Raw genomic sequence first — 17,734 nt, forward strand, 5'->3', positions numbered from 1 at the left:
TCAAACTGAAACCTCATGAAAGACGAGCAGGACCTGCAGGATCAGACGTACGAGTGTTGATAATCACTCCTCCAATTAAAACAAGGAAACTCCAAAGTTCTGAAATGGTGTCTTATCCCCATCTTGCTTCCTGTTTTGGGCATCGCTGCAGCATGACAATAAACAGCGAAGCGGCGTGATAACGAGACACTCTTTCTCTTCAGGTATCCTGTGCAGCGTTGGGTGAAATTAGCACTCTGTGATTTGGTAAATCACAGGAGGGAAGCCGTGTTAATTAGGTTAGCAGGTAGCCTGGTTTCCACATCACAGAAATCAAATGCTGCACTTTGAATTGAATTATTCATGGCGTCTGGTTGTACACTCCTTTGATAAGACTGAAGTCCTTTTGTGAAGGTGCGTGACCCCGTTTTGTGAAATATTTCGATGACCCCAGTTCTCAAATTGTGTGATTCTTACATATTCTCTGTCCACGAGCATTGAGCTCCAAAATGAACAACCTGAGCATCCATCAAGAAACTCTGTACGAGTTAAAGCTCCTGAGATGTTTTTAAATGGTTATGAAACAGACTCAAAATAATCCTGATTCCACAAAATGACAACATTTTATTCCTAACGGGGGGTAAAGGCCTCAAATGACACATTTAAAAGGACGCTGTCTTTTTAAGTAATCGTGACTTGTACAGGATCAAACCAATGTCGAACTCTTAATAAATTCATCGCCAAGAAAAGTCCCAGTTTGATTTACCTCTGATTCACACAGGCCGAACAAAGGCTGACTCTGCTTGTTGGACTTCAAGTTTTAGCGTCAGGAGAGTCCAAAGATGGACTCCCTTCTGATTTTAAGGGTAATTTAATTGGCCCTTTGTCTTTATTTTGTGAAGTGTGACAGCAAGTACAGAGAAGACAGAGCTGGAGTCAAGAGCCGATGCGGCGACAACTTTACTCAATTGTTGCTCAACCTGTTTTTGGGTCAGAATTCAGCATGTCTACTGTTAACACTCCTCCCTCAGCAGCTTCCATACAAAACTAGGCTGCACCCCATCACACTGCAGCTTTTCCTTCAGGCTTCAGGAAATAAATCATGGCTCTGTAGGTTTCTCTCCCGCAGAAATCAAGGTCACTCAGTGTCTTTAAAAACTGGGACAGTTCGCCTCACGAGACAAGCTGTTCATCTACCTCGTAAGACGAGGGTGGCAGAGAAAGCAGCTCCGTAGACAGAGCGGAGCCGCACATTCAGGACTGTGGCAGAAAGGGCTGAGCCGCTTTGTTGTCCAACTGTAAAACGAGACACCCTGAAGTATGTTGCGTGCTCAAACTTCTGATGGGGATTAGAATAAAATGATCCTGATCACAGCAGAATGTTTGATTTTGACTGGATTATAGGGGGAAAAAAGTAATAAATTTTTTACATTTTTCAAACAAGTCCAACGTTTTCAAAGGCATTTTGTACTTAAGAAAATATATTTTGTCTCATGTATCCAGAAGCGCATTGGAAAATAAGATCTGCTGTTTTTTAGAATTAAAAAAAGATGACATCAGAACGAAGAGCAAAACATTTTCCCCTGAAAAAAAAAAAAGAAAAACATAAAATAACCTTGTTCAGTCAGATTTTAATTTTCACCAGAGAATCTGATTCGCATCCGTACTTGACGTTGACACAACGAATCATAAAAATGTTGGCGCCCCCTGTGGACAAAGTATGTAGCAGTATCTGTTTGTTTGTTGTTGTTGTTTTTTTTACCAAAAACTAGGACAAAGGAAGGATGAATTCGCCGATCATAGATAGCAAACACTTTGAATTCCATCATCCATCACATCACTCTGATCCAGACTAAACTTTTAGGAGACGTCCCATTTCAAACGCTGCATCAGGCGCGCTGCTGATTGATGTATCTGTGGTCTGCTGGAGGCCTCTCAGAGCCCTTCACTGTTGAGAAATGTATGGACCATGGCGAGTATTTTCTTGTCCTTTTTGTGCTCACTTTGTGACCCTCTGAAAACTCCTCAGAGACACTTCAGCCCAGATTAAATATCTCTGCCTTAAAGTGATCGCTTTGTGCTCATCCAACTCCATCCGCCAAGATAAGTGAGTTTACTTCACACCTGCAAAAAAAAGGAAAACACCTCAGAAATGGGGAACTACCAGGCTGTTAGGAGATTTCTCACAGAAGCAGAAACTCTGACGTTAAGAAAGAGAAGTGTTGAACCAATATCCCTGACACACACACAGTTACATAGACAGCTGGAGCCGATCGAACACGTGTGCGAACATACACACAGGCGTGTAGCTAAACGGGCGCTGGGCTCTGCTGGTGGCTCTCTCTGTCAGATAGCTCCCAGCAGGATTCAGTCAGATCAGCAGCAGCCTGTTGATTACTGCTGAACATCCTCCATTCATCCTGTTCCAGCAGCGGGACGCCTCGCACCTCGACTCAGTTCGCTCCTCAGGAAACTGGAGGTCCCGCATCGTGTTCCTGTGCTGGCCTTAACAGTACTCTGTAAGGGACTTTCACATGATGAACATTGACACTATAGCATACATCAGCATATATACAGGTGTCAATTTGTTCTTCAGACCAAGTCTCTCTGCAGTTCATGATAGTTGCAAAATTTGCATGAATGGAGAAACCCTATTTCTCTCAAATGCTCTAACTAGTTGCTTTAGTCTCATTAAATATAATATAAAAGTTTATATTGGTTGATCAGTTCATGCTATGGGGCCACGCCAAGGCCTAAAGCCTGGTTCAGATCTGATCCGACCCCAGGTCCTGTTTCTAACGCCGTTTTTACAGATGCACGCCTGAAAGTGTCTAGAGAATTTTAGGACGATCCCTGAAATCCTCCTGATCCGGTTGTTCACACTTGCACCAACACAGGCTGCTAGACGATGCCACAGTGACAATATTTGCCTTTTTCTGTTTCTGACTTCGTCTCCCTGTTTGCAGCTTCTGAGCTTGTAGTGCACAGTGAGTTGATCACAGCTCATTTACTGAATACAGAAGCAGGTATTTAACCAAACTGTGAACTCAAAGTCGCTTCAAAGCTGCAGATCTATTGAAGACTCTTTTCTCCAACGAAGGACAGAGTGATCCAAAAAAGCTCCGCCAAGTCCTCCAATCAGAGATGTTTTCAGGGAAGCTTGAGATCAGATTGTCTGGCAGGTGTAACCAAGCAGTCTGATCAACATGGAGCTCGTGTTGTGCATGAAAGTAAACCGTGAGCAGTTTGCCACAAGGCGTGAGGCTGCCACTTTATGGAGTACAGATATGAGCCAAGTCTCTGTGGACATAGCCTGCTCTCTGCTGAGCTGCCCACTCTGTGGCCCTGCACCCGTCTGAAGCCCAGAATTCAATGCTTTAAAAAAATGCTTCAAGACCAGGGATGAAGAAAAAAAAAAAAAAGTCAAAGTGACATTGACCGGAGGATAAAAATAAAAAAAAAACCTTCAGGGGGAGAGAGGTGAGGACGGATGAGAGGAGGAAGTAAGAAAGCAGTCCGTGCAGAGTTTAGAAAACCTCCTCCATTGTTATCTCGGGAACAGATGGAGAGTGAATTGTGTGAATGTTCTGTGATTAATGAAGGTGCTTGTCAATAAGACAACGCAGACGGGATTTTAATTCATCAGTCTGGCAGGAGGCTGTGACTATAATTGAACAATGTTTTCTCTGGATGTGGAGCTCATTGAAGGAGGATTTCTTTCCACTCCCAGAGCTGGAAACAAAAAGCCGAGTGTTGTGTTCAATGTCAGTATGTTAAACCGTAAACTACACAAAAGGTTAATGAAAGGTCTATTTTGTAGCTTTAGATAACAGAGTCTTGTACATGTGGGATTCTAATGGAGTTGTAGAAAAACTAAATCATAATAGTTCATTCTTTAGCCACAGATTAATTACACTCTTCTTGGTAAGCATGCGGGTCACTACTGAGGTGGCCTTGAGCAAGGCACTAAACCCCGGCTTCAGGATGGGTTTAGCCCTGAGCCTCTTTGACACACGTCAATGGAGCTTTTAGCTGACACAATCCATTGTTATTGAATTCCTCAAAGACTTTGAATTCACTACATCTCATCGAGCGCCATCATTGGAATTTTAGTTTTGCTACCGAGTGAAATATTTTAAAAGCTGTAAAAATCGACTGTGAGAAAATGTCATTTTAGCATGATGACAACGTCGTTCAGTTCAAGCTGTGTCGAAATGGCCTGACAGAGTCACTTACTCAGTCTTCTTCCCTTTTATACAAAATAAAACGATCGGAAATTGCTTTTGAGTTGACTTGACGCGTTCATGGTTCAACTTGTTTCATCTTATTTTTTAGCTCCAGTGCAGCAGTTCACCTTAATTAAGCTGCAGATACCTGATGACGGAGTCTTCTTCCTTTTTGCACAAATGCACTCAAATAATTTGTTTTGATTTAGCAGGAGTATAGATCTTAATATTTAATGCTAACAGGTAATTTAGATGAATAAAACAACCCGAAAGTAAACATGTTAAAACCCTCCAGCTGCTGCAGTGAACATAATCCTCCCTTTGAACGCAGCACGCCTTGATGAGGCTATTTTCGTGATATTTACGGAGGGGTTTAATAACTTTTGTAAATGTTGTGATAATGGTTATGATGTCATTATCATCATCATTTACTGGACAGAGTCCATGAAGCTCCGCATGGCTCATCTGGACTGAAACATCGCTGGCCGAGGTGATGAGGCCTGAGCACATTCAGAGTATACAGCCTCATTAGGAAATCACTCCAATCATAGCAAAGTTATGGATTATTAGCTACAGGTACCCACTTCAGAACCATTCCCATCTTCATTTGTGAAGGGTTATACAAACAAGAGAGAACTATTTATGGGAGGGCATGGACACTTTTAGAAGTTTGTACCATGAAAATATCATCGCCAACATGGAGGAAATTAGACGGGGGACATGTGACTTATACATTTATTATTGACAAGCATGTCGTACAATCCCATTAAAAAAAAAGCTGGTGTGACAACAACATACATCATTGGTGTTAATTGCAAGCTGGGGCATCGCTCATAAACCCGGTCAAGCCCGGGTTGGACACTTCAGTAATTCAGTTCAAGACTGTTCTCTTATAACTGGAACTAATAAACCCGGCTGAAAAAAACTCCCAAAGAAAAGCTTACAGACATTCAGTCCTAGAGCATCTCCTGAATGGACAAAGGAAATCGATTTTTGGGGGAATTTCCTCCTCAGTATGTAGTAACACAATTTCCCCCTTTTAAAAAAAAAAAATCTCTGCTTCATTCCTCTTTCAGCAACAATCCATCCCACTGCAGAAACACTCGGGGCCATCTCACAGACAGCTCAGCTATTGACTCCTCTCATTTAAGCAGTGCTGAAGCAGAATGTTGGAGGGATCGATAACAGCCGCCTTTGAGAACTACGTACAGTATGTGTGCGAGTGCGAGAGTGTGTGTCTGGTGTGTTCTCTGCCTATTAGGTGCATTCATCATCCAGCTCCCATGGCGGTTTGGTAACCGGTGAATGCCGTGGTGTTTACACATCCAGGCTCCTTAAACAAGCTGCTCTATTAACTCTGTGCATTTACATGAAGCCGGCATCCACTCGCTTCTCCCCGGAGGTGAAGAGCTCGAGCTGTGAACCATAAATAACACAAATTGTCCAATTTCTGCCCAGGTTGGATGTTGTTGGTATAATTGCAGCTCAGATAATGGCTTCTGTTTCTGCCCAGGTGGTTTGGTCAGCAACAAATGAATGTTTCCGACAATTACCGGATCGAGGAATGCTATAAGGAGGGTTTTACTACTCAAGGGAAACACTTAAAAACAAATTTACTCCTTTCTTAAAACTAAGGTTAACTCAAATGACACAAACAATGAACATTGATCGAATCGATTATGCCCAAAGTATGAGGTCACTGTGCAGCTTTGCTGTATAAAATGTAAACAAAGTCACTTCCTGTCCACATGATGTGAATAGCTAACACACACAGCTCTCAGCAGCATTGAGGGTAACTGTATAGAAATTATGGAAATTGTTGATGATGGTATTCTTTGCTTTTGTAGATCATAAAAATGGAAAAAGTATTCAGTTGGTTTCATTACAATAAAAGGGTGTACATAAATACTTCCTTTTTTCCAGGTAGTTTAAGACCTCTTTCTTTGAAGGGTGTTTTAATATTGGAACATTTTTTTCCTTCTTTGGTGTGTCTAAGGTTTCAGGCAATATTCCCCTGTTTACAACATTGTCAAACATAATGTGTCATTTGCTTTTGTTTGGTATAATGTGTGTGTCGACATGATAAGTGGATTATCCAGTCTCTTTGTACTTCTGCTTTGTTCTTTAGATGTCGATATTTCCCCTCCAGACTCTTGGACGTGATATTGGTACAGGTTCAGGTCTGCGTGTTCAATTGGTTCTACTCTGTTTACCTGGGTCCCACTTCTGTTTGTCAATATGTTTGATACCGAAAATGGAATTAAGAATAACCATTATTGGTTCTTATTTTGAGAATGCATAATGGCCTCTCATGAACCTGGATGTGTATATGACATATAGGCCAGAAACAGGTCAAATATTTTCATTTTCAATCATCATCTGGGTCAATCGATGGCTGAACAATGCCCATGTGAAGGGCAACTACGAACGACTACTGAGGAAAATGTCTGACTTAGATTAGGGATTAGGCTATTTGGCATCTCAAAACATTGCTTGTCTTTGCAGCTTGCTGGTTAACATAGGAGAGCATTTAGCCGCTGAACAGATGCTTTGGACTGGAGAGTCAGGTTACACATCTCTGCAGATGTATTACTAAAATAGACATTTAAAATAGGAACATTTACTTAGAAACAAAGTAATTTACTCTTTGTCAATATGAAACTATTGATTGGCTTCACTTTTGGGTTGAGTCAGAACTAACCCTAACCCAGTGGTTCCCAACCTTTTTCCTTGGAGGTTCCCAGTACCCAGAAGGTTAGCCTTACCCTCCAAGTTGCTGTCAAATCTAACATGAGGGTGTGTTTATTGATGAAGTTCTGGCAAAGTAGGCCCACACACACATGTTCTTACCAGACCTAAGACCTTAAACTATCCAGCAAGTGTGTTCATTGTTTTAGCTAATATGTGCAAATCTATTGGACTTTGGACTCCCAGGTTGGGAACCAATGCCCTAACCCAGACCCTGACAATACTAAACCACTGCTGCTTAGACTATTGTTTGTGTTTTTTGTCGTTTTGTGTACAACTCCTTACCGCCTTGCTACCTTGCTGCCTTTTTGTCCTGCTGTTCTTTGTTTGGCACATCAATCAATCAGAGCAAAACTTGTCCCTCACGGTGCTGTGGCTTCTGATCGGATCAGGTCCGTGGTGATGTATAAGGTCAGCAGCCGCCTTTTGAAATCTTTAAAAAGAGTAATACTTCACTCTGCCAGTAAACTCGACCAACAGATTTCCAAAAATGATTAAATAAAAAGTGGTATAAAGAAGGAAAGTTCAGGCTTTTCCCCAGAAGTCTGCATGTGTTGTTTTTTTTTCCTTTACGAAATGGTAAAGGTCATTCCATCAGAGACGGACTCAGAACAGGGTACCAATGATACACAATGACAGAATGGGAAGATTTATGGGATGTGGATATTTTACCTTGTTGGCAGTGATATTTGGTTTGAATAGTCAAAGTGCTCTGACCTAGAGTCAGAGACAAATCCTCTGATGGTTGGATCACTTAGACAAAAAGTGCATGTTACAATAAACACAACATATGTCTTTGAAACATAGTTGTTTCTGATGATCCTGACTATTCAAGCACAGAATTAAATTGTTAAATGGCATCGCTCTTCCATTTTGTCCAAATAACCTTGTTCCTTTTTCCATCTAAATGCAAATGGACATGTATTGAAGGAAGTGAAAACCACTGCCCTCTGTGTGCACAGTATTGTAACCAATGGGTTGTGTTTTGGTATTGAAAGAAATGCATTGCCAACTCACATTGCTATGAATTTCAAGAAGGCTTCAGATGGCTGAAGACATGATGGGTATAGTGGGTATGAAGGTTTGTGTCGTAAAAATAAGGAGGGTTTGGTTGATGGCGTCGTGGACATTGACTTATGGAACATTGGCTTGCGAGGCAGGTTTGGCAGGTCGGCATTTTTACATTTTTCTGTGACGTTCTGAAACACTTGTTGATCTGTAATTCATCTGTTATTAATTTATTAGTGGAATTTTTTTTTTTTAACAGCAGTCAACTGGGGCAGCAATTTAAGTAAGAATCACACCAACAACAACAACACTGTCCTGGAGCTTTCAACAGTTTTCCTGAAATGCATTGAATTTGAATTGTTAAATTTATATTAACTGTCTAAATTGGGGGCACGATTTTGTTAACTGTCAAGTGGGCATTTGAGCTGTTCGTCAAAAGGCTGATGGCCCGTCTAACTTCCACACCTTTGACTTTTACTAGATTGTTCGATTGTTGTTGTAAAAACAGCATTTTTAACATTTTGACTTAAGTTAGGTTAGGTTAGGTTTCAAAGACCCACTTCAAAAACTGACTGCTGATGTCTCTGATACTACATCCTTCTTATATACAATATATGATTCATCTGCACCTATGTTTTTTAATATGGTACCCCATTGGTACCATATTGGATACCATATGGGGTAACATACAGTATATATTCATTTAATGGCACCAACACACTAATGGAAAGATGTTTTGCAATTTTTCTGGAACCCAATGAATTATTTGTAACATTCTTTGCAAAATTGTGTCTGTGGGTCACTGAGATTTTCTTCTATTAACAACTGTATCACCACTAAGAGTCAGCAGAGAAATCTCATGAGAACAAGTCAGGTGTAGTCAACATAGAAAGTCTTCAGCTAAGCACTGAAGGTACATTTTGAGGTAACTTTACAATAGCCTTTCTTTTAGCTCTTAGTAGAATATCTTCATCCTAGTGAGGCTTCCTGACTAAATACAGCTCTACATACTCAGGTCATCCCTTAATTTTTGTTTTAATGGCTGGTTTGGCGATGGAGACTAGACGAGTAAAGGAGAGCTTTAAGAAAAGCACCAATGTAAAATTCAAAGACTAAAGTATCAAACGAAAACTGTTGATTTAATAACATTACAGAACAAGTCAGGTTTTGTGAGCCTGAGTGTTGACTACACCTGTGACACATCCAATACAAACAGAGCCAGAGTGAACACCTTGGTACCTAATGAGCTGTGAAGTATTGATTCTGCAAAGTTTCAAGCACTTCATACTCTTTATAGCCATAAAAAAAGTGCATTCATTCATTTTGGATGTTATTTAAAGAAAGAACTTCGTATAGGGAACAACTACAACACAACTGATAAAACCCATGCATTTTAGTTGAAAAGAGAGATTTACTGGATAAAAGGTCAAGTGTTACCATCCATGGATTTGAGATTGGTTGTTCAATCACATTCTGGACTATAACTCAGCCAGTTCTTTGATTGTATGAGAACTGAAAAGCATTACTTCTCTGTTTATGGTTGTGTGAGATATAAATGGCAATTCCATCTGTAGCTTTGCATTTGGTCTGTTGCAAGGCCTGACTGCCACAAAGTGGTAATGAGCTGACTGAGGTGCATTGTTCTGTAACTAACTCGTCTAAGAAAGGCAGAGGAATGGAACTGCCAAAACATATCTGAATAAGTTACAGAGCTAAATAACAAGAGCTCAGATGTCATCGCAGTCCTACATTAGCTTAGCATAGATTCCTTTCCCATTAGCATTTTGTTCACCAACACTTTAATTAACAGTATACATATGATAACAGTGAATAACCATGTATAGTCTTGGTCTTTATGTGAGACCACTTCTTTCATAAATACAAACAGAGCATCCGAGAGGTGATTTATAACACACATGATGTGCTTTAATATGATAGAAACAAACAGAAAGTGAACAAGAACAGTCATATTTTGTTGTTTTGAAGCTTTTAAATTAGTCTCCAGTATTTTGTGCAAGTTACTCAGACAACAGTTTCATTCATTCCACATTAAGCTGCATATAAAACAAACTCCTTTTTAAATTATGAATACCACAATTCTAACTGAAAAGGACAACATACCTTTTATGGCAGCCAATTAACCTCAGAACAATTGAACGAGTAAGTGGCTATAGAGTTATGGTGCATGAATAGAAAATATTGCACATAGATAAAAAGGTTCTTGGGATGACATCATTATTAATTAAGTGAAAAGAAGGAGGAAACGTTGGTGAAGATTAGTTGAGCAAGGTGAAAGTGTACACATATCTGTCTGAAGCAGACTACTAAACAATTAACATCCGTCTCACCCATAGCTATAACTTCATTACCTGTAAGCACTCTCAAGGAAAAGAACAAAAATTATAGTATATATACAAAGACCACGATTATAGGAGAAAAGACAATCTCTAATTGACATCATTAAATGCAGACTCAGCATAAAAAGGAAAGTAGCACATCTTATTTTAAGTATGCTAAAGAAACAATTTGGATTAACTCATTTGGCAGATTTTTCACCTTCTTACAAGGTCCTGAATTAACCAGGAGTAACAGTCAATTTAATGAAGTTGTAAAACTGCAAGCTTATTTTAAAATAATTTTAGATTCAATATTGAAAGAATCGCTTTTTTATGAAAGTAACAGTTTAAAGAATTAAAGGAGACTTCATACGAAATACGGTTTATGACCCTCAGACTACACAGACATATTGTCAGGGTCGTTTGAAGTCTTTTGACGGAGGACTGTAGTGGTCCATCAGACATAACTGGTAATGGACCTGTGAACAATTGAAAAACTAAAGACCTTAACAAATGACATGGCTCTTTACTGAATTGGCATTGTCAAAATTGTCTTGACTACTCAGGACTGACTTGTCTGGTCTTGACTTGGCACTAAATAGTAGGACTTTGGTTCTAGTTTTGGGATAAAACTGTCTTAACCTGGCACTAAATAGAAGCCTTTGAAATGGATCCTTACTTGGAAATGAAGTTTCCTGACTAACAGGCTGAAGTTTCTGGACTTGGGACTTAATTATCTTGACCTAGTAGGAATAAATTGTCTTGACTTTGGGACTCAGAGGTGAATCGTCTTGACCCAGGTAGAGGACATTATTAAATAACTTGGTTTCTTAAATGATTTGATGTAAAAAAAAAACTGAAACGTGTCAATTGTCTTCACCGTGCAAGGAATACATTAACTTTGCTTCGTGAAATCATGTCTTGACATTGGGACTTTACTTGGAAGTGCATGGTTTTGACTTAATTTAGGACTAAACCACTGATAGATTCTAGGTGGGAGAAAATTTAAATTGTCGTCTTGGTCTAAACTTGTTATTGGATTGCCTTGACTCAGGAGTTAATAGTCAGTGGGACCTGACTGATGCTGAGTGTCCTGACATCAGATCTTGATTTATCACTGAATTGTTCTGACTTGAGACCTTCCTTTGTTTAACTCCAACATGGTTGTGTTAATTTTTTTTTTTCTGGGCCATTTTGAATCAAATAATCCCATGAGGACCGACGCTAACGGGTATATCTTGATAAACAGCCAAAAATTAAAGCCCTGTATACATACTTAAGGGCCAATAAACCTTAAATAAAGTAACGATAATCTGATGGTTGTTACAAATTTCCAATAGAAACACCTTCACAAGCACTGATTGTTTGACTAAAATCTCCCTCATTTGAATTTAGTATTTTCCGAGGTATATTAATTGCATCATCTATCACTGAACGAGTGTTTACTGCTGGTTCTGCTGGTAAATTAAACTTGATAACAATGCACAAAAAGCTAAGACAGCGACACATGACAAAAGCGTGATTGTTCATAAGAGCATATGGGATTCCATACAATAAGGCATTGCTTTAATGAAAACATCTGGACCAACATTTCACAGTTTTAATTAATGCTTGATTGACTAGTGAGTATGACGTCTTCTTAAGCACTGATTGTTTCTGTCAGCACAAAACTACGACTCCACCTATATGCTCCTCAGCTCCTACACAGAGTAACTGATGTGAAGAGATGTGAACAGCTTGCCAATCACCACCCGAGGAAGGTGGATCAGGGGTCATACTTGTGGACGTCAAAGCAAGGAAATGTGTGAATGAAAAATAATGTAATTAAACAGCCATAAGGCTCCATTTTCACATGTGGATTGGCGTCTGAAAGGACCAACCAACAGTGGTTTCATACACTATCTATGCTACAAGCACAGTTAAAGAAGAAAACAATACTTCCCATATAAATATTAAATCCACATATTTTGCAGACATCTGTGGAAATGATATAAATGTGGGGTTTTTGCCTTATCTAAAAACTGAAATTAGTACTTGAGAATCCATGATAGATTCAAAGTGGGAGAAAAAATAACAACAACATAATGCCAAGGCCAGCTTCTTGTATTTAAATGCTGCTAATATAGCGTATTTACAATCATCTACTGTGTGCAACAGAAACAGCCTCTGCATACACTAATAAGCTGATATGTTCTGGCCATTTACCAAAGAATAAGAGATAAGTAATTTGAACAAAAAAAGGGAATTCATAAATTGTGCTTTTTAACCCACAAATCCACTTCATCATAGAAATGGGACGATTTCAAGAGGCACTACTTGAAGTGCTTACATCAGTCAATGAGAATCTCTAAAGCTATAACAAGGACTGAAAATACAAGTAGTAAATATAGTATATTTATATATTTATAAAGTTGATACAATTCCCCTCTAGTCCCATGTCCAGTTTAAAAAATATTTTCTTCATGCTGTCAAACGTCTGACATGAAGGGTCTCTCTTTGTGTCAACACGCTAAGCCCTTATGATGCTTTAAGAGAGAAGTGTCTTTACCGGGGTTGATTCTAGTTACCCAAAACCTGGATGACACAGGAAGCTTGTGCTAAAAAGCAGGAAGAGTTGAATGTAGGAAGTCGTTTGAACAAAAAGACGCCACTGCTGCTTTGGAGACTCGCTAATTTTGGGAACCTCTGTGGATGTTGTTGAGTCTCAGGGATCCTTCGGCTGACTGATCTGTGGTTAAACAGTTACTTCGTTCTTACTGGCAGTGCGATATGTGTGGTGGTGGCCAGGAATGTATTGTAGGTGGTCCACTGTGTGAGTTCGTCGGGAGGCAAACGCCTGCCTCTTCGATGTAGTTGCTTGGTGGTTGACCGTCAGAGTGTTGTAGGAGTCGTTTGAGGCACTGGGCTGAGAGTGCATCTTCATCACATGGCGGTCCCTGACAGGCGTCACGGGCATCAACATGTCAGCGTGAGACATTGCCCGTGCCATCGCCTTCTCCCGGAACTTGTCACGCCTCATTGCAGGGGACAGCAAGGGATCCTGGGAATGTAGGCGGTCTGCCGACAGCAGCTGCTCATCTGAGAGGTGCCGGCTGCTGCTGTACGCTGCAGCTGCCATGACACCATATGATGATAAGCCGTAGTCTCCACGACGTGGCGTCCTCGGGGGAGACAGGACGTGGTCCTGGGACATGGCCCTCTGGACTCGGCGGGGCCGCTGCCGCTGCTGGTGCTGTTGATGATCTGCATTCAGCTTCACCATGTGGGTCGGCCCCCTGCCGCCAAAGTCAGCATGATGATGCTTCCTTGTGTAGTACTCATCAACGTCCTTATCGCCTGATTAGGGGGAAGACGAAGGTAGTAAGAAAGACACAACAGTATGAGACTACTTGGTTTTAACAACACACTTCATGTTACTTGTATAATTTACAATTTCTTGCATAAAATGATTGACTTTGCAACAAATTGTTGAACCTATTATTCCAACAATTTCCTTCATTTTATGCAGCCTACACAGGTTATTTATTCAAACATTTTCTTGAATATCTTTCAAGAAAATACTCAACACTGGTGCATTCAATACATTACAGAAAATTAACATTTCTTTTTTCTTGAGTGCAGAGCAAGAGCACACAGAACCTCAATAACATAGTACACATTCAATGAAACACTATTCTTGCAATACATGCAGGAGCATGCGAAAGCCCCGTGGGTCAAAATGAATTCATGGACAGTGATGGTGCTACTATTAGAAATCTGTCTGTGAAAAGTGATGAAAAATCTCACTTTTGTATCAAACCCTCGGGTTTTGGATGTTTTTAATGTATCCTCTCCAATAACATGGTGAAGACTTAAATTAAGTACAGTTCTTTTACCCCTTGTCCAGTGGCTCCAATATTCTTGAGAGTTTCCCGAAAAACTTCCTCGAGCAATCTTGGGACGTGATGTTCTACTCTCAGGTCACCCATATTGGGTACAATCAATAGTTGCCCCTTGTCACAGGCTTTCAAATGTGTTAACACAAGTTTCATGAGTTTGGGCTCATACTTTACACAAATGCTAAGCTATGAAACATGAATAGACAATTCATTTGAGGTCAGATTAATGCAATGAAAGCAAAACACAAAACAAAGGCTTTTAATACAAGATTTAACACACTGGAAAGGTATCAAGGCAGCTTTGATTGCTAGCAATATGCTATTACCATCAGTAAATTGAACCAAAACAATTGTTTGTCCAAAATAGCACTTTGCTGGACAAGGTTGTCTTTAGCAAAAGTCAAGCCAATGTCATCGTTTTAATGGAATAACCCTTAAAGAGGATTTGTAATTTTGAGAAGAATTAGGGGGAATAGGGTTGCGTCGGTCTGAACCCGGTACAACAAAGTTGTTTTGGATTGACGGGAAATTCTGGGCAGGCTGGTTTTTGGCAGTGATGTGAGTTGATCATCCCTCGTCAATGGAACAGACAAAGCTTTTAGACTGAACAGTAATACTTAAAATATATGAGCATAACGCAAATATAGCAGTAGGTCTTATTTTAAGATTAACCCTGGGTTGTAAGAATAAGGTTTAGTGGTTGCAAAGCATTTAGGAAATAAATGTCAATACATCGGTCTCCATTGTGTTCATCACCTTGTCCCTTCAAGAGCAGCCTAAAAGTTTAGGACAATTGTAACCCAACACAGTCGCTGGAGCGTTCTATTCAACCTGTTTCAAATTGTTTTGTCCTTTTTCACAATGAACAAACAGGCGAACAGTCCCTCTGTGCGGATAGCACTCATCAGCATGCTTCAATACCCAACAGTTCATCGGCTGGTCGTGCCTGAGTGGACAACCAGTCGTTTAATTCCTCTGCCAGAAATCAGGTCGTCCTCTCCGCTTGGTGCACACATCCTCTTAATGGTAAAGTCATTCACAGCTGTATTAACCAGAGGTGGAAATCAGCTCTCAGCAGACTCTTATCTACCTGTTTTTGGCAACACTGGCTCACAGGGGGACGCTACCACAAAAGCTCTCTGATTAACTGACGGCAGCGGGGGTCGTTACCTCTGTAGTGGTTAATTATTGCAGAACGAAAGGGTCGAATGGCCGTTTTAGGACCATAGCACGCCTCAGTGAGTTGTGAAGAAGAGGGGTGATGGGAATTGTTTGTCTGGATGCTCTGCTATCTGGGAGAGATGTCATGCCTGGATACAGAAGGTCACCTTTTTGTCCCTCCATCAGGGGTTTTCATGTCCATCGCTCTGTGCATTCCTAATGAAAGCGGCCCAACTTTGCTCTGTGTTGATGCGCTCCAGTATTTCTCCCTCAAGGGTTGGTTTAGATGTGACATTATGGCAGAAAATGTCAACTGAACTCAACCAGAGGCTACAAGTATACAGACAATCGACAAGCCGTGGCCCAGAGCTGCATTCATAGGTCAAACTTGAGGGTCTATTCTCTGTGAGAGATCTGTGGTGATACACTCAAATGTTAATATAGCAAGAGTCTATTATGTCCTGCTATGAAAGCAAATGAAGAACACCATTAGCTCTAAAATAAAAGGCAGGTAAAAGGTGTTTAAGACATTTATAGTTCCTTCAGCTCTGACATAATAGATTGCAGTTTCTGTTAGAAATCCAGGCTTTAGAGAGTGACTGTGATTCTGGAAGACTTTTTAAGTAAATGATATGTCCATTAATTATGTACTGGTGCACAATTTAAAGCCGCATATCAGTAAATTAGAAGTGAGTGGAAATCATAGGGAAGTGAAAATGTATTACTTAACATCTATTTTTCCGATACAGTAAATTCACTGTTATGTTCTTTTCAATACAAGCTCTCTGCTTTATGAGAACGGGCAACTCCAGCTGCACTTCCCTCTTCTTCCCTTCCTGCCGGGTGATTTAAAACCTGCATTTTACGAGCGAACACTTGTTAAACTGTTTACACTTGAAGAGACCGAAACGATTTAAGAGGCGGTGATGCATATTGCTTGATCCCATCTCTTGTGGCGTTGATAAAAACTCAGCACTTTACAATTAACATGATTGCGAGGGGCCAAAGGGGTCCCAAACGTTGAGCGGAGCTACAAACACAGGAAACTGCTAACAGCGGCTAATTAAAGCCCAGCTCCCCACTCAGTTAGATTAGATTCAATATAAGCAGTATATTTATGTGCCGGCTATCGATCACTGACGAGTGTAATCATGTAATGCAGTAAAATGCTGAGAAGCTGGCCGAACACCAATTATAAAGTGATCTTTGCTGCGGTAAAGAGCAGCAGCAGCAGCGGTGGAATTAAAGGTGGAATCACGTTTAATGTTCTTCCTTTTCTGGAGTATTAAAGGTGGTAAATTTGCGAACATGTTTAGATTACATTTAGGGTTATTAAGGCGATAAAAGTAATGTTAAAAGGACTTGAGCTTGTATTGTGTGTTCTCGTCTTTTTAGACTCCTCAGAGGTAGAGGCTGTCATGCAAAGTGGCCATTAGAAGTGACTAATCCCATTCATGCGCTGCCAACGAAGCAGCGAGAGAAAATTGTGGTTAAGTGTCTTTCCCAAGGACACATCGGACACGTCGCTGCAGGAGCCGGGGATCGAGTCACCAACCTTCCGGTTTGGAGCTCGCCGTCTCTACATACTGATGAGCCACAGCTTCAAACCCAAACATCTGAAGAGAAATATGTTTGTTTTTTTATTTCTTTTTAATTGAAACCTGCTTGAACAAGTTTCTTCGGAGGAGTGTCGTCAGTCTCTCCTCATTGACGCCACTGAAGGTCGGATGGAAGAGAAGGCCATTTAAATTGGCAAACAAGCCATGCTAATTTAATTTGGTCGTCATCATCTCCGCAGATGGTTCAATTAAAAAAGCAACTAATTGTATTACTTGAAGGCTTGTTTCCAAGGCTTTACCTCGTGCTTGAACCTTCGACTTAATTTCTTTTCTTCAAGAGACGACTTTGCCTGCAGGTTCGGACAAAATTCTGCGGCTCTCTCTCTGTCTCGGAAAAAGTCTCTTTTGTTGTTCAACGTGATTCATCTCTGTGGTTTTCTGTGTGTGAACAAGGCTCCGGCAAGATAAGAGCAAAGCCCAGAGTTGATAAGGGAGAGAAGAAAAAAGGCAAGAAAAGAAGAGGAATGTTGAATGCGCAGAAAGGAGATTGCACAGATGCATGTTTTTCTAGCATATAGGACCACGCCAGGAGAAGAAGGCTTTAATGGATCTCTCAGTGTGTGACTTCTTTATACAGTCAAGGACACAGAGCAGGGCACTCACATGTGTTAAGTACACAAAAGGCATTCAATATCTACCGAGAATTAAATGTATTTCTGAAGAGAACCCTTTGTAGTAAATAAAAGCATCAGTACTGGCTGTGAGTGTAAATACATGTTCTTAAAGCTACTTTGAGGATTTCTTTTGGTGATCCTTGCGACCTCTGTGGACAAACACTG

General features: G+C 40.4%; 1 protein-coding gene across 5 annotated transcripts in view; it reads right to left on the reverse strand.

Moving 5' to 3' along the window:
* Positions 1 to 9,755: 9,755 nt before the first annotated feature.
* The window catches only part of LOC306837865 (shisa family member 6), a 67,905-nt gene continuing 59,926 nt past the window's right edge, over positions 9,756 to 17,734 (reverse strand). For all 5 annotated transcript variants that reach the window (XM_079365713.1, XM_079365710.1, XM_079365712.1 and 2 more), the window contains one exon: positions 9,756 to 13,633. In XM_079365713.1, coding sequence (XP_079221839.1) covers positions 13,032 to 13,633 — 602 coding nt within the window. In that variant the 3' untranslated portion in view covers positions 9,756 to 13,031. The remainder of the gene's footprint in view (positions 13,634 to 17,734) is intronic.

The sequence above is a fragment of the Symphodus melops genome, assembly GCF_947650265.1.
Source record: "Symphodus melops genome assembly, chromosome: 17".
NCBI lineage: Eukaryota > Metazoa > Chordata > Actinopteri > Labriformes > Labridae > Symphodus > Symphodus melops.